This window comes from Strix uralensis, chromosome 6, assembly GCF_047716275.1.
Source record: "Strix uralensis isolate ZFMK-TIS-50842 chromosome 6, bStrUra1, whole genome shotgun sequence".
Taxonomy (NCBI): domain Eukaryota; kingdom Metazoa; phylum Chordata; class Aves; order Strigiformes; family Strigidae; genus Strix; species Strix uralensis.
This window is the reverse complement of record NC_133977.1, coordinates 43223566-43244435: the sequence shown is the minus strand read 5'-3', so window position 1 is coordinate 43244435 and position 20870 is coordinate 43223566. Positions and strand designations below refer to the sequence as shown.

At 47.4% G+C, this 20870-nt stretch overlaps 1 protein-coding gene across 4 annotated transcripts in view; it reads right to left on the bottom strand.

Annotated features, from left to right (window-relative positions):
- Positions 1-1618: 1618 nt before the first annotated feature.
- LYPD6 (LY6/PLAUR domain containing 6) overlaps positions 1619-20870 on the bottom strand; it is a 39303-nt gene continuing 20051 nt past the window's right edge. For all 4 annotated transcript variants that reach the window (XM_074873836.1, XM_074873834.1, XM_074873833.1 and 1 more), the window contains exons 2-5: positions 12354-12515; positions 10741-10839; positions 3771-3901; positions 1619-2446 (exon numbers count right to left, since the gene is read on the bottom strand). In XM_074873836.1, the coding sequence (XP_074729937.1) occupies positions 2243-2446; positions 3771-3901; positions 10741-10839; positions 12354-12471 (552 nt within the window). In that variant the 5' untranslated portion in view covers positions 12472-12515 and the 3' untranslated portion in view covers positions 1619-2242. The remainder of the gene's footprint in view (positions 2447-3770; positions 3902-10740; positions 10840-12353; positions 12516-20870) is intronic.

The window sequence follows — 20870 nt, the reverse complement described above, 5'->3', positions numbered from 1 at the left end:
AAAGCCCAAAGTAAAAATGTAAAGCCTTAAAATGTCCAGTTGAGCTGCCACCACCAGCATGTGAGCCCTGAGACAGTGGGGAGCTACCCACAAGGTGCTACTGCTGCCCACGGGCAATATGGCTCGAGCTCACCTCAGTTGAACCCATAAGCAAGACGGTCATGAGTATTCCCAGATTTCCCATGCATCGCGCTGGCTTTCTACCACCTCTTCTCAAAGTGCATGTCCTGGATTCGGCCCAAAAGTGCTGCCAAAATGCTCAGCCAATGCAGGAAACCTGTTTAACCCCCACCACAGGAGAGTAGCAAGACCCTTCCAGACTTACACTCTTCCATTTCACAGAATAATAATAAATATTTAAATTGCTGTTGTAGAAGTTGTAACCCCTCCCACCTCATTCTCCCCCAACCTATAAGTACCTTGCCCAGCTCTGCTCGAGGGAGCTTGCGGAGGAGGGGGACAGGCTTTATAAAGACTGCAAGGTTGATTTTTTTTCAAGGTCTCCAGAGATAGGTCTAACTTGCATAATATAACAGATTGCAACTACCCTCTTAATACTGTGAGCAAGTCACAGAAGATCTGAAAGGACAGCAAAATGTGAGTGAGGTCAGCTAAGCCTTTCCTCAAAAGTATTAAGTTTGATATAAAAAGCTAAAAATAGGAAAGAAACAGTGCTTGAAGTTCAATTTTCACAATGATGTATATATAAATTTTTAAAAAACATCACCCGGCAAAGCACACCAAAGCTTCCATCCAGCCTGCTTTCCTTCCCCAGAGGAATCATCTGAAACTAAACTGGGAGCAAGTGCTGCTCTTGGTCCTCCTTTGCCTCCAATAAAGCAGAGGCCACAACACTCATGACAGCCCCTTTGCATGCTCCGAGCTGCAGATTTCTCACTATTAATGGTATCCAACACGGGTGCTGCTAGACCAGGGCTTGCTGGTACTCTCAGAGCCTCTACAAAGCATCTGGATTCCAGCGTTGGCTTCCTTCAGCTGCCTTTCACTGTATAACTCACCGAAAAAAGCACTTCAGAGCCTAAACATACTGTAACTTGATAAAGCACAAGTTACCTCTGAGCACGAGTAGCCAAAAATTAGCTCATAAAAGAACAATTTAGGACTATAGTTTAAAAAAAAGAATATATAAAAAAGTTTGGTTTAACTTTAAAGCAAGTCCATGATACCCTGCTTTTATTACTGACCTTGCAAAACAAAGTTGATTCACTTTTAAAAGTGATGCAAAACATTACATATATATATATTTATGATAATTTATATATTACAGCCTTACCCACTTGCAAAACAACCATTTTGCCTGGCAATAATCAGCATTAAGAATCTTTTAAACACTTTAGATCCTACTCAACATACAAAAATAAATATTGCATACATGATTTCCGAGCAAAACAAGCAGCACAGGTCACCAAAATACAGCTGTAGCTAGTAACAGTCCATACTCCGTAGTGGGAGCGCATCAAATAAAATAACAGAAGCTCTTCAGGACTAATTCTCCCTCACGCCGTAGGACTGGGGGCCAAAATGTGAAAATATGCAAAGCCCCAAAACACTGGGACCTTGCTGGGCACCAGCCCCTCAACCCTGACACCCCCCAGTTCTCCATACGCCTTCCTCCTCTCCAGAGGGGGTCAGGGACCACCCACCCCCCTCCCACTCCAGCCATGCTTCAGGAACAGAGTTTTTTGAGTTTTTCTGGTTCGGTTTCTAAACCAAAGTGATTTTCTGCCCCACCCCAGTGTGTGTTGTTAGAGGGGTGGACAACCCCTTCCAGCTACTGCTGCCCCGCTACAACCTCCGGCCCCCTCCGAGAGGAGCAGGAGATGTGGGGAGACTGCAAAGACTCCCTGACTATATATTATTTACCTTCTCAAAACAGGTTAATGAGACACTAGAGTTAGTGCTCTGACAAATTATAATGAAGTTTCAAACGTGTAAGTGATGATAATAGCAGCTGGCAACGATATAGTACTTTTAAATAACAATTCTTCACGGAGAAGAGACAGGCATTAAGAAAAGTCTCAGTCTCAGCCGTGGATTCAGGGAACGTTTTGGCATGAGTTTCTTCAGCAAACAGTAGAGAAACACATGATGGTTTTACCCCCTTCGAATAGGTCTGCATCCCAGGCTCACTTAGTTCATCGGTAACAAAAGAATCAGGAGGAAAACCCGTCTTTCAGACACCCACCAAGGTCGAGGGCTGATGCCGACGTTCTCACCCAGCTCAGGTGCCGGGCCGGGCGGTGCGCGGCAGCGTGACCCAGCGCTGGGACATCAGCCCCAGCCAGAGACACGCCGTGGTCAGCAGGCCCGGGGGGGAGAGTCTCTGGGTTTTGTTGAGGGGAGAGAGGGTTGTAAATACGGCGTCTGTTGTGTTCCTCGGGAGGGGCAAGTTGCAGATGCTTCCTTCGCAGCAGGAGGTGCAGATCTGCGAGAAACCGGGTTAGACCTTGGTTATTTGAAAAATACCAGGACCACTGAATAAAGATGTAGGGAAAACAACACGACATTTGCAAAGGAGACCAGTGGCCAGTCTGGTTTTCCCCCACCTTTCATTTTCCTTTCTTTTTTTCCCTTTCCCCCCCCCTTTTATTTTCCTTTCTTTTTTTCCCTTTCCCCCCCCCTTTTATTTTCCTTTCTTTTTTTCCTTTTCCCCTCTTTTATTTTCCTTTTTTCCCCCTTTTATTTTCCTTTTTTTCCCTTTCCCCCCTTTTATTTTCCTTTTTTCCTTTTTCCCCTTCTTTATTTTCCTTCGTTTTCCTTTTTCCCCTCTTTTATCTTCCTTTCTTTTTTCCTTTCCCCCCCTTTTATTTTCCTTACTTTTTTTCCTTTCCCCCCCTCCTCCCCCCCTTTCATTTTCTTCCCCCCCCCCCCTTTAAAATCCATCTACTTGGAGAACAATTTCCCCCATACAGGAACAGTACATTGACTAGCACAAGGAGGACACATCCAATTTTGAAGAGCTTATTTTCTTTTCTACCCCAGAAAAGCAAATTGATGAAAACCTGTGTTGTTTGGTTGAAGCAGAGCTCACACGCCAGAACTCAAAAAACCCAAAAAATCAGTATTTATTCATACAGGGGCTTTTTGTTGCCTATCACCTAGTGTGCAGGCACCGGAGTGACAGCCAGCCCCTGTGCCAGCCCGTAAGGACATGCAGCTCTGCCTTCTCAGGGCTGGGAAGGGCCCGTTCCAGCGGGTTTAGAGCAACAAGACTAACGCACCCGAGGCCAAGAGAGTGTAAAATTATGTGCAAAACAGAGATGGGGCTGCAGCGTGCCTGGCAGCTCAAAAAGCTCTTTTATTTTAACCTGTTGGAGTTCAAAAAGGTCAACTATTCAGAAAAAACTTTTATAAATAACTGTTTGATTCAGACATAAAATGTTTGCTCCAAAGGTTTCGGGGCTTTCTCCCACTCTTTTCAGCAAGAAAGCCACGAGATGGTTGGTGAGAATCCTTTGCAGAGCAGAGGGGACACAACACGGTGCAGGTCTGGAGGCAAAGCACTCCTGAGCCAGAATGGAGTGGTTTGCTCCCCTGAGCTGCTGGCATGAGAGTTATTTAAAGGGATTATTCTCTTCTTCTGGGAGAGATTATTCCTGTGTTTCTGTAACAAATGGAAACGAGCTGGAGCTTTAAGAAGAGAAACTTAATTTTTGAGGATGCCGATTTACCCACTGAACCAGTCAGACTTCTAGTGGAAGGATTCTGCCCTGTTTTCATATGGGAAAAAGGCAATTTTTATCCTATACCTTGTATTCTTCATGCTTTACATATGTGCATCCCGTAGACAGACAGTCCTCTAATGGTACGCAGCGTTTGGTGACGGATACGCTCTCTCCAGTAACTTTCATTGTGTGTTGACTAAAGCAGTATCTTGTGCCTGGAAAGACAGAAAAATGTGTTTATCTGTCAAATTCGAGTTTTGTGATAGTCTACAAATAAGAAGAAATAGGAAAGAAGTCTTAGATTTTTTCCAAAACTTGGGATTTAAAAAAAAAAAAAAAAAAAAAATTGATGTATTTATTTCAATACAAAAATTTCACTAAATAATACCCCCACACCCCAAGCTCCGGCACAAACCTGAGGTTTCAAAGCACCCTGGAACACGGAGATTTGTTCCCAATACTAACGTGGGTTTCTCTGTTACTGATAAAGAAACACACGCACGTTGGATCATCAACTTACAGAGGGAGGTTCAGCTAAACACCCCAAATCTTGTGCACCGTTAGTTTTATAGGAATTGTCTTTAAAAGAAGAAAACATTCACAATACCTGTTTATGTCTGAAGCTAACTTTCATTTGTGTAAGTTTAATTTTAATTTTTAAATTTAATTAATTCTGTAGAACTACCTTAAGCATTACACATTGGAGATGCTTTCCCCTCTATCCTAGCAGCCCCTGCAAGCTCTCCTCGCCACTCACACTCTGACCCTGGCTCTCCCACAGCTCCTGCACAGCCCAGAAAAGATCCTTCACCCTCCCTATCCCCTCAGTTTTATCATCTATAAAATAATGCCAAAATACCAGCAGAACAATAGGAAGGATTTATGTATTTCTCAGTTTCCCAAGCTTTGGAAAAAGCACCATGAAATGGACTGTGTCCCTGGTATTCCCAGCACATCTTCTGCATGCTTCTCCTGGGGGATCCCTCATCCCCAAGGGAGACCATCCTCCTCCTCCTCCTTTTTTAAGCTACTTCTCTAGTGACACTTGTAAAACACACAGAAAATTCACAGCAGGATGACTAATACTGTGGTTATCCTCAGGCACAAAGGAATTTGGGTTTATTTCATGCTTTAGTTGTCAGAGGGAAGTTGAAGGTGCTGTTCCCCTTCCTGGCACTCCAAGATGAAAACACTGGATTTTCAACGCAGGAAACACACCATAATGTATTTCTTCTCTAAATTATACCTTGCTTCTTATTAATCAACCATATTATTAATAAAATTGTTGCTTTCACAGGAGGGAAGAAAGGAGCGTAATTAATTTAAAGTGAACATTCCTGTTCTCCGATGGGCAAAGCCCTGCATTCTTCTCATGTTTGAGACATTTGGCACAGCTGAGCGAGACTGCCGACCGAACGCATTACTCATTAGGCAGTAAAACCTCTCAGACATCCATCATATCTTTGATCTGCTCTTAACTCAAGCGTGATAGCCACAGCAAACAGACTTAACTCATCACCAAAGCCGGAGACGCTCGCCATGCTGCCTTCCTTCAAACCGGCCAGAGCTGTGACACCCACCTTTTCATGTGTTTTCCAGGCTCTCCTGCCCAAAGGGGTGAAGCTCCCTGTTTCTCCCCAGCACTCTCCATGCCACAGCTTCGAGCTTCTCCCAGGACCTTGCTGGGAAGTGCCATTCCCCAGCAAATCCATGCGAGCATCGCTGGAGCTTTATTTCTCCCGCAATGGCTCCATCCGAGCAGCAGTGCTCGCCCTTGACAGGTCCCAGATGGAACCAATAAAACCTCCAGCACCCCATAACTCTTTTTAAGCTGTTCCACTCCTCCTTCCAAATGTGTTTTTAGAAAATATTGTGCAATCACCTTGGAGGTATGTATTTTCCCTGCACAGGGGGGACTGAGCATGCCTCTCCTCACACAGCCATCACTGCTGGCTGGCACCCCCTGCAAGGCAAGGCTGCAGCTACAGAATTCCATAATAAACCACAAAACCCACTCACTCAAATTAATATTAACTTTTTTCTCTTCTCAGAGCAGGCTGAGCATCCTGAGGACAGGTGCTGTGAAAAGGATTGGGCCAGAGAGCACTAGGAGAGGCCTGAGCAGAGCAGAGGTGGGGAACATCACCACGTCTAACCCATCATGACTGCTCTGCAGGTAGGGAGGCTGGCTGCTGCAGGGATGGGGAAGGAACTCCCAGCTCAGCCCGTGAAGAACACAGGCCCAACGCTATAAAAAAACTAGCGAAAATAACAGAGAAATTTAGACCAATTAAAATAAAACTGCAGCATGAAAGTTGATGCTTCTGAGTAACGTGGTGCCCGAGCCAGGCAGCAGTACGGCTGTGGGTCTCGGTGGTATCATACCAGAAAAGCATGGATTTATGTTTCCTAAATTTTGTGGTTCCAGAGTGTCTTAAAGGCACCCGAGAGCCAGGCTGACTGTGGTGTAATATTCAGGCTGTTCAGCAACACCTTCCATTACAAAAGCATTTGAAAATGAAATTGTTGCTCTATGTGATTAACCGGGATATTTTCAGGGCTGTCGATTTACACCAACCCTCAGTGTGACAGGTGACATTATCATCTCTTCTTCTGTATTTTTCCTTCCTCTGGTGGAATTGTCTTGCAAACATTGCACAATGCGCTTCGGCTACGAGGTGTCTCCAAACATCTATACACAACAGCCTGCCTCAGTCTTGACCTGCCGGGAGCAGTGGGGAGGAATGGCTGGAGAGCTGCCAGTCAGAGAGGGACCTGGGGGGGTTGATTGCCAGCCGGCTGAACAGGAGCCAGCAGTGTGCCCAGGTGGCCAAGAAGGCCAATGGTATCCTGGCTTGTATCAGCAATAGCGTGGCCAGCAGGGACAGGGAAGGGATCTTACCCCTGTGCTCAGCACTGGTGAGGCCGCCCCCCGATGACTGGGTTCAGTTTTGGGCCCCTCACTCCAAAAAGGCCATTGAATGACTCGAGCGTGTCCAGAGAAGGGCAACGGAGCTGGTGCAGGGTCTGGAGCACAGGTCTGATGGGGAGCGGCTGAGGGAACTGGGGGGGTTTAGTCTGGAGAAGAGGAGGCTGAGGGGGGACCTCATCGCCCTCTACAACTCCCTGAAAGGAGTTGGACCAAAAGCTGATGGCCTTTGGGACAGGGACCCCCCCAGTGCAGCCAGGAAGGAGTAACTGCTGTTCCTGTGTTGGAGAGGAGCAGGGCCTTGGGGAAAGGGGATGCGAAGCCAGAAGCAGAGCTGATAATGCCATTGCTCCCCACGCTGCAGAAATCAGCCGCTGCTCTGGGATGCCTTGTCACCTTTTGTTGGCATCTCTTAGCTTCACATCCGATACGCCCCCGCATCCGAAAGCTTTTGTTAAGGTGGGCTTTTTACTTTTGTTGCTTTAATTTTCAAATGTAATCTTGAGTCTGGGTAAGGAAGCCGCAGAAATGCAAGCCTGGGGTTTGAGGCATGACTCCAGGCGTGCTCTGGGGGCTGGGGTTATCTGCTCAGGTAGATAACCTTATCTCTGGGAGCCAGAGGAGGATGCTTATGGCATGGCCTCCCTCGCTGCAGTGATCCGAACCCTTGCTGTTTTGCTTGGGTTAAGTGGGGGGAGAAAACAAGAAAACTATCCTGCTGTTGTTATTTTTTTAAGACAGAATGCTATTAAAACCAAGCAAAACAAAATATTTTCATTAACTATATGTAGGACTTCAAGGGAACCACATTTTGTGTATAACAAAATTAATTCTACATGAATCCCTGTATAAAACAGAGATTAGAAAAAGCATTTCCTAGAAGGCAGGCCTCCTGCTATGCATTAGCCTTGTTTTCTGTTATTTATTGGCTCCAGCTCAAGCAGAAACTGTGGTAGTGATCCAATTTGTATGGAAATACTGCGCTCGAAATACTGCGCTCAAAATACTCCCAGTACTCTATTTTTGGACAGCCTGTGGGCAGGCTGACAGCTCGTGAAGGGGATGATGGCCACCACCCCCGAGGTGACGTTCCAGCGCTGTTGGAGGCTGTGGTTTGGGAAGCAGGCTCTCAAAAGTCAACGTGTGACTCTTGGCCCTTTGAAATACCCGATTTGGTGTTTCCCTGCTTGGTTTAAAGCAGAGAGCTCCCATTTCTCCTCCTGGAGACACACACCAGCCTTGCTGGGTACCGACATGTGGGGCTGGTTTGCTTATGTTTAGCCTGGCTGTTGGTCCTGCACCGTGACTTCTGGTTTCAGTAGCTGGTTTCCTCATTTGTGCTTCTTTTAAGGGTCTATGAGGGCACCCGTGAGGGGAACCCCACAGGGAACGTGCGTTTTAGCCATTGGGTGATGCTGCTGATGTCTGCATCGCAGAATCACCGAGGTTATTGGATCCCTCCAGTTTAAGGAGATGAGAAGTCCTCAGTGCTGAAGATTAAAGATAGACTCAGATTTCCAGCTAGCCCCAGCTCATGGCTAAACCCCCATCTTACCTCATGAACGTCCAGCAGGTGTTTGTACCAGCAGGCAGGAGGGCTGGTGACCATAACAAGCAGCTCTGATCTGGGTGAACGCAGCCAACGAGTTAGAGACGCACCAAAGCATGGCTTTCCCCTCCCCTAAACAGCTGTTATGTACTAACTTCGCTTTCCAGATTAGCTGTTCTTTTCGGTCAAGTCATTTCACAGAATCATCTCAGTTGGAAAAGCCCCTGAAGATCCTCCAGTCCAACCATTAACCTCACACTGACCATTCTCAACTCCACCAGATCCCTCAGCGCTGGGTCAACCCGACTCTTCAACCCCTCCAGGGATGGGGACTCCCCCCCTGCCCTGGGCAGCCCATTCCAACGCCCAACAACCCCTTCTGCAAAGAAATACTTCCTAAGAGCCAGTCTGACCCTGCCCTGGCGCAGCTTGAGGCCATTCCCTCTTGTCCTGGCGCTTGTTCCTTGGCTCAAGAGACTCATCCCCCCTCTCTGCACCCTCCTGTCAGGGAGTTGTAGAGGGCGATGAGGTCTCCCCTCAGCCTCCTCTTCTCCAGACTAAACCCCCCCAGTTCCCTCAGCCGCTCCCCATCAGACCTGTGCTCCAGACCCTGCACCAGCTCCGTTGCCCTTCTCTGGACACGCTCGAGTCATTCAATGGCCTTTTTGGAGTGAGGGGCCCAAAACTGAACACAGTTTTTTTCTGCTGCTTGCTACTAAAGGCAGACCTTGGCATCACGCCTCTCTCCTTGCACAGTGATCTACAGGTAGCTGTTTAAATACCACCTACTCCTGTCAAAACAGGGAGTGTCTGTGAGGATTGGGCTCATCTGGTGCCAGCCAGCCTGATCTCTTTTATTGAGGACGTTGTGCTGATTTCAGCTCAAAGCAAATAAACTCTCAGACAGATAACACGCTCTGACACAGGCTGCAAACACAGCTGTCTTGTCCCTGCAGTGCAGGTCACTGTCTGTCTCCGTCCAAAATAAATATTTTGGCGCTTGTAACATTCACAACAGACCACAGACATCCTGGAGCTGAACAGGGCCGCTGGGCCCAGCGAAAGCACTAAGGGAGCAGCAAGCCCCGGCAGCATCCCCCTGCCCACACACAGCCCCCACACCGCTGAGGACACAGCCTGTGTCCCACCCAGCTAACAGGGCTGCACTGGGGGCTGCGGACAACCTTAACACCTTGTGAGTGTCTCCAAAAGAGAAGTGGTAAGAGAGGGGAAGACCTGGGGATCTCACTGATACCTGGATCTGACATCTGGGTGCCTGTATGCCAAAGCCCTTTCTGAGCTGTTCCCAACTTCAGACTCCAATGGGAGTTTTGAGCTCAAGTACTGAAAATATCTCGATGTCAGATGAAAAGAGGCAGCCTCAGCTGCCCCAAAGCGTGGCTTGTGCCACAGGGAAGGAAAGGGAACAAAGCAAGAACCAGTCCTGTACTCACCAGTGTAAGGAACTGAAGGAAGAAATGCCTCAAAACATTCATGGACACAGAGAACCTCAAGGACAAGCTGTGGCCTTTGGATCAGTCTAAGGAACGTCACCCAAGGAAGCGGGAGGGTATCGAAGGATGCACCCCCCACCCCCTTGCAGTTGTATTGACAAACTCTTTAGATAAGCCTCAAAGAGCTTGAGCAAAACCAAATGTTTCCCCTCGAGCACAAGTACCACTGATCTCTGGCTCTACCTTCGCCATTGAAGAGGTGACAAGAACTGACAAGAGGGGAGCATTTCTGCCCCAAGAGCGGGATGACTGCTCAAGAAGCACGAATTCAGCAAAAATCTGTGGGAACAGAGCAAAAAACCAAAGGTGGGCAGGGTGAGTATGACCACCGACTCGATGCATGTGCAGAACCCACGCTCCATATTTTCCCTCGTCTCTCATGGAAATGAGTTTGTGAAATCCCTGCCACTCCTCATCTCATGTGTAAATCAGCTGATAAAATGAACTTAAAAGGGCAACAGAAACTTTGCTGGGTGTGCACCCACCACCCAGGATTACCAGACCTGAGACAACGCTGGATCCAGGGGTGTTGATCAGGATTTCTTTGACTCTATTCCTCTCCTTTCCTTTTTCTTTTCTTTCTTAAAGATTTATAAGAGACCACATTGCTTATTATCCTTTTCCAAGTTTAAATTGTCCTCTACCGCAAGTAAAACATTTTAACCGTTGTTTGGTGTCGTTTCACCTTAATTTAATCCCAGGGGATCACAGAACCCTTGTGACTCTCTGGGCTTCCAGTCCGGGTCGTGACATCCAGTAAGAGAAATACAACCCTTAAATAACCACCACCCTGATTTAATTTCCAGCTGAGCTAGAGGAGCATAGGGAGTAGATGAAAGTCCTAAACTTCACCCACCGCAAAGAGACAGAAAAGCTTAAAGGATTACTCATATCGCTTACACATCTTTCTTGTTGAGGAGGCTTACAAGCAGGAGCAGCAATCCCCAGTGTTCGGGTACGCTCAGGGAATAATGGGGGCTCAGTGCTGTCCGGTGGAGGGGGGGACAGCGAATGGTGGTTGTAAGGTGGGTTTAAATTAAACACTTGCATGCGGCTGGTTACCTCTTGGACAATAGACATCCGGAGCCCATCGGTTGCATTCGTAATTATCTGCTGCCTTCTCGCAGGTGAAACACTTAAATCCATGAGGATACGGTGTGGCTGAAAGGAACAGACAATATGCAGTTAAAATGAGCCAATTAATCCGGTTCTCCTATGCTTTTTGAGGCACACAGCAACATTTGTTCTCTTTAGACATATCTTTCTACAAGTATAGCTGTCAGCTTCATCAAATTGGTCTCGATTTATAAAAATCCTATCACTAACAGCGATGCAGGAAAGGCACGTACAATACAATAATGACTCAGTTCAGCTGTGTTTACCTAAAAAAAGTGCCTACTGCTGACTTCAAAGGGAGTTAATGTGAGCAAGGAGTACTTATTGCCTTGGTATCAGAGCTCATATCCAATACTGCTACTTTATCAGTGCTGATAACAAAATATCAGATGGATTAAAATACTTCTGGAAACTGTCCCGCCGAGGACAGCGAGCTGCCCCTTTTGAAGCCAGGCTGATGTCCCCAAAGGACAGAAAAATCAGTTTGCTGAACGTCCAGTTTTTAACAGCAGACTCTGTCCTAATTTATCTTGCCAAACAAAGAGCGTAACTTCTTAAGTGGTCTCCTGGCAGGGCTTCTGTAGCACATTCAATACATCTTCAAGATGCTGCCACTTCTCAGAAGCCAAATGGTGAACAGGTCACGTTTATCTCCACGGGGCGAAGTAAGCTGAACCCCCGCAGGCCACATCCCACCTCTCCCTCCTCTCCACCTCCTCCTCTTGCCCACCGGCTCCGGGCCAGACCCCGTTTGGGTACAAGAGGTGAAGCAAGAGGCATTCGCTGCTTGTTTCCCCAGGCTCTGCGGGGTAAGGGCCAGCAAGTCACCTGGGAGCACCTCTGGTGGGGCTGGTGCTGCCCTCAAGGAACAGCTTGGGGTAGGACAACACAACAGCACTAATTACATTCACCCCTCTCACCCCGGACCTCTAGCAGGTTGTGATTATGGCATAAAACAGGAATTTCAGTTCTCTTGTACAGAGTATAAATTTTTCAGCCAAATTTGGAAAGGCAGCGAGTTTTCACTGGGAACAGATGGCAGGCACAGTGCTCTACTGCTAGAATTAAATAAGTTTGTATCTGATGAAGCGAACAGACTAGCAAAAGGAGAGTCCATGGAAGATCCAAACATGCACAACTTTGCTGTAGCGTTGCTTCAGGGAGTTACTGAAATAATGCCAGGAGGGGTTGGTGCCATGGCTGCTAACGGTTGCATTCGGCCCCTGCTCACAGCTATCGACGTGCTTGGAGAAACCACGTGGCCATGGAGCTTGTTCTCATGGCCAGAGAGGTTCTTGAGGAACAGAAAATAGAGAACAAAAAGCTCCTGACACACTCAGCGACTGCCTATAACCCCAACCATCCTTTAATCCCTTTAGGAAACAACAGTCTGGTTTTACATCAACTTGGTTCTACGAGTGCTGGGGATGTTTATTTAATTTTTGACTCAGCGCTCAGCTCACCCCGATGTTTCTGCTGCCTTAAGGCTCATTCACCCTCATCCTTACCCCCATGCCGCGGCCGCCCGTGGCTTTGCAGCCGGCGGGAAGGTGGCTTACTGGAAGGGTGGAGGTAGACGATGTCCTTCACGGTGAAGTCCCGGGGCTGCGCGGCTGGCAGGCAGCCGGTCAGCAGGCTGAGCAGCAGCACCCACCCTGGTGTGGGCTGCGAGGCCATCGCCAGGCGAGGACGTACTCATGCGGCAGCCGAAAAAAACTCACCTGGGCAACAGCAGAGAATAAAGGGTGAGCAGAGCAAACCCGCGAGGAGCCCAGCCACCACCTCGGCCCCCAGCAACCCAACCTCACCCAAACCAGGACGCTCCCGTGAACCTTCAGCTGCCCTCCCGTGGGGGCAGGCGCTGTGTGGTTACTTGGGCTCGGCTTCAGGGACATTCCCAGCACCACCTGGGAAAAGGACTCAAGCATGTGATTCTGCGGTTTAGACTGGCTCTTAGGAAGTATTTCTTTGCAGAAGGGGTTGTTGGGCGTTGGAATGGGCTGCCCAGGGCAGGGGGGGAGTCCCCATCCCTGGAGGGGTTGAAGAGTCGGGTTGACCCAGTGCTGAGGGATCTGGTGGAGTTGAAAATGGTCAGTGTGAGGTTCATGGTTGGACTGGAGGATCTTCAAGGTCTTTTCCAACCTCCGTGATTCTGTGAAACCCTTTCCTCAGCCAGAGAGCTGCAAACGGGAGCTGAAGGGAAGGGTGGTCGGGTTTGTCATCGTTTACAATTTAACTGGTCAGTGACTGGTTTGCAAAAACCTCAGTAGGATGTTGATAAAGTCATCAGAGACTACACCGCGAGAGGATTTAACTGCTTCTTTTAGAGAACGCTGGAAAATTGCAGAATTGGACAGGGAAGAAAGGAAATGGGGTAGCTGGAGACCCATTGGGATGTCCAGGAGAGCAGTGATGGATCTGCCACACTCCAACACAGGCTCTCACCCTGCAAAAATGCACCTTTTTGGCAAACCAGAAGCTCCACTTTGCTTTCCATGTATCTCAGGAAAGGCGAGGAGCTCCAGCTGCTGCAGGTTGTCTCTATCTTCAGCTAGCTGCTGTTAATAACATAAAGCGACTACTGCATTTTCCTCATTCGTGCTCCAAAGGGTCTTATTCCCTCTGTGAGGCAGTGTATTTTTCACACATCCCTGAACAAAGGGAACTAATTTAAGCAGAAATAAATACCCGCTGCAGTACCACCCATGAAGCCATCCCAAAACCAGCAGCTTTCAGGAGTGTCCCAAACCCTGTACCCAGGCTGTGGGGAGCCATCCAGGAACAGACAACACTAGTGCATCATTAAATACAGCTGATATTATTCCAATTCCTTCAAAATGATGAAAATGTGCCTCAAAAACCGAGTGGGACAGGAAATCCCTGAGAGGACGCGGCTGCTGAGCCAGGCAGGAGCCACCAGTTTCCCCCTGGCTGCTGGCGTCCATCCAGCACACACAGGGTTGGGATTTTTTTTTTTTTTTTCCACTCAGACTGACCAAGAAATCTGCAATACCCAGATAATTCCTAAGCGACTTCAAAAGCGTGGTAGCTATTATAAATCAATTTTTTGTTTTTTTCCAGGAAAAAAAATGTTCCAAGGGTGGGGATGCAACCTTCCACCTCTGGATGCAAATGTTTGTCTTGCAGTCAAGTCCCACACAGGACCAGCAGCGCAACAGCCATCGGGGGGGCTGTCGTTATGCTCGGCTCTTATCTGAAAACAGACCTTTTATTAAAACACCATGAAATCCATAAAAATAGTGAGGGAAACAGATAAGATGTTGCATGGTTCATTAAACTTTGTTGTTTTAACGTTACGAAGGGGGAAATGCCAATTTCCATTGGGTTTACTCTACAGATGTGTAACAGCCAGGGGAAAATGAAATCCTGATTAGAAGCAGAAAGGAAATAAAACAAACCTCTCCCAGCCACGTGAAAGATGAAAGAAATGGGACCGGCGGCTCTCTGTGGGGTCCGGAGGAAGAGCCCCCAGCCAAAGCCAGCTGGAGCCCACCCCGGTGAGGGAGCCAGCTACGCACATGGATTCAGGACTATTCACATTTTTGAGTTCCTCACAGCTAAATACGCACCAACCGAGGCGAGCTGGCCAGACACCACCGCTGATGGTCCTGAGCCGAGGCCAACAGGAGCCACCAGCCACACAAGCAACAGCACCGCGTAGACACGCTCCAATCCTGGTGAGTTTGGTTTCAGGGCACGTCTCTATATGTAACACGAGTCACAGGTGATGCTCAGCACGAGCAAACAAGATGTGTTGGGATGCCTGAGCTCCTCTCCTACGCAAGAGGAGAGCAGTCCATCACCCCCCACGCGTCAGCCTCTCTGCTCACCAGACCAGAGCCACTCAACGCCAACTGGATTTTCACCTGTGGAAGTTGCTAAATATTCGTACTGTTAAGATAATGAAGGTTTGGAGGAGAGAGGGAGTTTTGGATTTTTTTTTTTTTATCCCAAACAGAAGAAGGCAGATTTTACAAGTCCCATTATTCATTTCAAGGAATCAGCAGTTTGCAGTGAAACTGTCGGTTCACATGGTCTCAGCAGCAATCCTGTGTAACAGTACAAAAAAAAATAGGATTCCCCCATCCCAAAGAGGGGAGCTCAGCACTAACCCTCAGCAGCAACCTATGATTAACTTATATTACCAACATAAAGGACAATATTTTAAAAGCAATATTTTAAGTTAAAACACAGCAAAATTAAGATAACAGCAGGAATTCCTCCCAAGTATAATAAGAACAGAATTTGATGGGTTTTCTCATCACAATCACAAAAAAACTTTTGTATTTACTGTGCTGATCAAAGTCTTCCAGTTGAGGACACCAGTTTTCCCTCTATCCTACACGCTCCCTTTTATGGGACCGAGCACTTATTCAGCCCAGCTCCAAATGTCTGTGCGTAGCTGTTAGCACTTGCCTAGTCATCAGATTCAGAAGACAAGTGGCTGTTAGTCCTGCCTGAAATCCTCCAGCTGCACGCTAAAAATACTCACATCATGCCTCTTGTAATTACAAGTAACTAAATTACCCACACCACTTCCTATGAGTTGCAAGAACTACAAATGAATATATAGAATTCACTTCCCCACCTCCATTTTATATGTTTGAAACAGATTTATTTATAGGCAAGGAATTAAAATTACCCCCCCTCCCCTGTGTTACAGAACAATCCTGAGCAGACAGCAAGGCCAGCCTGGCCGCTGCTTTCAACTACAGCAGTTACTGAAGTAGAAAATACTTATTATTGAACAAAACACCTGCCACCATTAGAGTCACTGCTCTGTGCAGCAGGCATGTTCTGCCTGGTCATTTCATACACACACTGGCAGTATAAAAATAGGTACTTCTGTGTACATAGAAGTACCATTCAGGTGAATGCTCAATATTTCACAAATATTTTGAGTATGGATGTGTGGGTACACATAATTCTGTCTTTCACAGGGGGCAAAATACATGTACAAATATACTACATCCAATTGAGAAAATATTTGTTGATGTTTAAGGTAATAGAATCACAGACTGGTTTGGGTTGGAAAAAACCTTAAAGCTCATCTAGTTCTTACCCCCCTGCCCCAGGCAGGGACACCTTCCACTAGCCCAGGTTGCCCAAAGCCCCGTCCAACCTGGCCTTGAACCCTTCCAGGGAGGAGGCAGCCACAGCTTCTCTGGGCAACCTGTGCCAGGGCCTCACCACCCTCACAGGGAACAATTTCTTCCTTAGATCTGATCTAAATCTCCCCTCTTTCAGTTTAAAACCCTTATCCCTCATCCTATCCCTCCCCCCTGATCAAGAGTCCCTCCCCGCTTTCCTGTAGCCCCTTTCAGTCCTGGGAGGCCGCTCTAAGGTCTCCCCGGATCCTTCTCTTCTCCAGCTGAACCCCCCAACTCTCTCAGCCTGTCCTCACAGGGGGGTGCTCCAGCCCCCCGAGCATCTTCGTGGCCTCCTCTGGCCCCGCTCGAGCAGGTCCGTGTCCTTCTGCTGTTGGTGCCCCCAGAGCTGGACCCAGCACTGCAGGGGGGTCTGATGAGAGCGGAGCAGAGGGGGAGAATCCCCCCCCTCACCCTGCTGCCCACACTGCTCTGGGTGCAGCCCAGCACACGGGTGGCTTTCTGGGCTGCCAGCGCACGTTGCTGTCTCACAGTCAGTTTTCCACCCACCAACACCCCCAAGTCCTTCTCCTTGGGGCTGCTCTCAATCCCCTCCCCGTCCAGCCTGGATTTGTGCTGGGGATTGCCCCGACCCATGGGCAGGACCTTGCCCTTGGCCTTGTTGAACTCCATGAGGTTTGCACGTCCCCCCTCTCCAGCCTGTCCAGGTCCCTCTGGATGGCACATCCCTTCCCTTTAGAGTATCAACCACACCACCCATCTCGGTGTCATCCAGGAACTTGCTGAGGGTGCCTTGATCCCACTGTCCATGTCCCCAACAAAGATGTTAAACAGCCCCAGCCCCTGAGGACGCCACTCGTCACTGCTCTCCACTGAGACATGGAGCTGTTGATAAAATACTGATATTACACAGAGAATGGAGTATTAAAAACTATTTTAAATAAAATCAAACATATTCAATAATTACTGTTCAGCACACTCATTCTCTCCACTTTTACACCCACACATAAAACTACAGTTTGTTTTTAAAGGAAGGAGATAGATATAGATATATATATATGTGGATGCACTGCCTTAAAACCTGCAGATGTTTGAAAAAAAAAAATAAATTGTTTTCAGTTCACTTTTTTCCCCAAATCATCCAAACCGATATTTTCCTGCAAAGATGGCTTCTCTTCATGAAGCCTACAAGCCCTAAGAAGCTTCATCGAGGGCACGAAGGCTTTTTCTTTTGCTCACAAGCCCCTTCCAGTTCACAGCTCTTAGCCAAAACCACCAAACATTGTACAAAAATATTTTTTCAAACAGTTATTGCTGACGTATTGGCTACTACAGGGCTAAACCTCTGCTCGCAGAGCAGACTTGTTCTCCAGCGTACGGGCACACATTTTTTCCCTCTGAATTAACTCAGCCCCTTTCCAGATGTAGTAGCCTTGCGTGCATAGTAGGACGCCTGCAGAATGCGCTAATAGAAAATGGCATGGCCCGCTCTGAATTTGATACCGGATTGCAGTTAGGGGAAATAGTCACATGGTATTTAGATCATACAGTCTGTTTATAAAAGGTCTTGGGCGCTGACACAGAAATTCTAGTTAACTCAATCTTTCTAGCTTCACCAGCACCTTTCAGACAGAAAGGCATCCCCATCCCTGCTCTGCAGCAGGATTACTTCTTCCTGCCCTCTGCCCTGACACAGCGCTATGGAAATTAACCATTAAATTCCCTAAGCAGCAGCCCTATTGCCCATTTGTCAGGTCGCATTAGGGCGGCAACATGTCGTCCTTGCTGTCACCAGCGCCGTGGACAATGGAAGGTCCCCGTCCACCAAGGAAGGACTGAGGAGCCCTCGAGCAGAGGTGCTGCTGAACGTCAGACCTCCGGTTCTCCGGGAGACACGTTGTCAGAGGTGACAGTTATTTGTGGGGACATATCTGTCCCTCCTGCCCCTTTCACAAGCCCAGTAGAAATCTGCTAGCTGGCCTTGGCTGAAGGCCACCAGCTGGGTTGCTGCCAGGTGCAAGGAGACATCCTTGGAGGATTGAGGCAGCCTCAGCAAGTTTCTGGATGACACCGAGCTGGGTGGTGTGGTTGATACTCTAAAGGGAAGGGATGTGCCATCCAGAGGGACCTGGAAATGCTGCTGCATTTCAGGAGGAAAAAAAAAAAAAGAAAAAAAAAGAGCCAGACACCAAATCTTCCTGTACAACCTTTTAGCCAAAGCCAGGCATGAAGGAATTCCTGGTTTGTGGACATTTCTGTGGTTCTCCTCCTTGTGTGAGCACATGCCGTGGCGTTCAGTGCCCCTCCACCTCCGTCCTGTGGGAGATGAAGTCTTGCCCTGCTCTCCCTGATGCAGACAGAGGTTGTCCAGCCTCACAGGAGGCTGATGCTTCTGCTGACATCTCAGCTCCACCTTCCTCCTACATCTCCAAGTTTTACAGGTTACTACCTCATTTCGTCTTGAAGACATTTGCTATCTTTTCACTTGGAAGAGCGTCCATCTCGGAGCACCCTAAAGCAACATTTCCTCCAGATAAATAAAATAGCAAAAGCAAAGCTCCCTCTCAGCAGGCAATAGACATTTCAGCCCTAAAGTATCAAGCCCGGCATGCCAAAGCAACAACTTCTGTGAGAAACGGCAGAAACCAGAGCATGAGTAATTTGCTCTTGTGAGTTCCACTGTGCAAGGTCAGCTGGACCATCCTTCAACTATGTGACAATAATTATTCATCAGTGATATGATAAATGAAGTCAAAGGAGCTACAACCAGTGTGACAATGCTGGAAGATCTGTCCTGGATGCAAAGTCTACCTCACTAACTCCTCCTTACGCACATCACCAATGTGACTTTCCCAAATAACATTAAGAATTAATTCACTGCTCTTTACATTTCCCACCTGCCTTTCTTCCAGTTCACGTAAAACTACAAGATTGGAGTTTCTACTACTGAATCTACGATATGTGTATTCACGTGCATCTCTCTGTAACTTCAAAAACTCAACCCCAAATCTGTCTGTGTAACGTCATCGCTGTCCAAAGACAAATCCAAATTGCAATGCAAGTTTTCCCATCTACCAGCTGTGCAGGATCTCAGACAGCAATCCCAGAGACTATTTGCAACTCTTCCAGCTCTAATTGTAATTTTCTCCCTCCATCTCTATCCTGATGAAATATTAACTACTTCCTTTTTTTGTTGTTGTTGTCTAGTCTGTTTATTTCCTGCCTTTTAGTTCCTACCACACGTCACAGTTTTTGAACAAAAATTGAAATTCATTTGAATCACCTTCAAATACAGCTTCTTTCCACTTGCCATTTAGAGAATTTCCTTTGCAGTTTGGCCCTGGGAATGGTTAAATATACGTTATACTCCTGATAATACGGGATGTAGTGAAGCACATGCAACTTCTATCTAAGGAACCTGTAGGAGCTCTTGCAAAGGGGTTCACTACCTCTCCTCAATTACAGTAAACAAGAGTAATTAAACAATCAAACACAATTAGTGCACAAATTACTCTCCGAAATGTGGATGACCTAATCGCCTTGCTGCTAATTACAAAGCCTGTAGTTCATTGAGCTAAAAGCCCACGTCCTGGGGAAGTGAAGCGGGGGACAATATGTTTCCTCTCACGCCGTCTTCCCTCAGATGCAATTTAATCTTCAACAAGATGGGATTTCAAGATTATTTTAGAAGTCCCATATTGCTTCTATTTTCAACTTGTATTATTTATATTTTCAGTCCAACTAGCAAAAGCTTAACTTTTTTTAGGATCTGTACAAACTCCTCATCTTTTAATGAGTTGTAGTAAAATATCACTTCTATTCATGCATCCCCAGGGGATAGTTCAGCTTCAGATAAGCACAGAAGAGATGAAATAGATTTGTTTCACTTGAGTATTTCAGATGCTTAGTGTTTGGCCTAAAATGACAGAAAAAATTTAGCTTAAAAATCAGGCAGGCCATGATGTTCATATGAGACAATACAATTTATGCAAATTAATTGTCAAACCAAGAAGGAGAGATAGTCAGACATAATTCATTCCCATTTCACTCCAGCACATGTAACACACAGTGGCACAGGGCCTCGACTATTTTTTTTTTAATTAGACCTAATATTCAAGAGCGTGACTATGAACACTTCTGAATTAGCAGGAAGATGGACACGGGTGATCTGATAAATCATTTCAAGACCTTTCCCCCAGGTTTTTGCATGGCGTGCAAAGGAGGCAGCAGGGGCAGCGAGCCGTGAGCTCGACGGGATGTGGAAGATCAGGACCCGGCTCAGTTTGGGAAGTTCGGAAGCCGGCACTCGCCCCTCCCGTGTCCCACGGCAGATGGGCTGACCTCGATGCATAGGGAGCCCCCAGACAGCCCGGCTCCACACAGACAGAGGATAAGGAAACCACGTGTAAGCACTGAAATCCTGGGGTTTTCCTGCTAATAAGAAGCAAAAAACCCAGTCACTGGGTTCCAGTGGCCAGGCCCCTCTGCAAAGGGGAGGGGGGGGTTTTAAATTATTTCCTAAATAAACATTCACTGGGGCAATAGAAAGGGCTTCTCTCTTCAAGGTGGGGATGCTATTGGTGTGGATCACGTGTTACATACAGCTCCTTTCTGCTCCTCGTGAAAGTTCTGTAGAAAAAGGAGGTGCAAGGCTCCATGCAGCCGGCCCCGGGGTGCCTGGAGAAGGGTGTTTCGGGCCCAGGAGGCTGCGACTGCCGGTCCAGGGTTGGTGGCCACACCATGAAACAGCGCTGGCAGTGGGCAGGGTGGTGGTGCTCTGCCAGGGAAAAGGAAAATGAGGTCCTGGGCTTATGCAGTACGTTAAATTTGGGTGAGGCTCCGTATGGCAACAGCAACTGGGATCATCCTAGATCATCTTTCCTACTTACATTTAACCCACTAAGCAAGAATATTCCAGTTAAAACACAGGGAAGCACCGACAATACA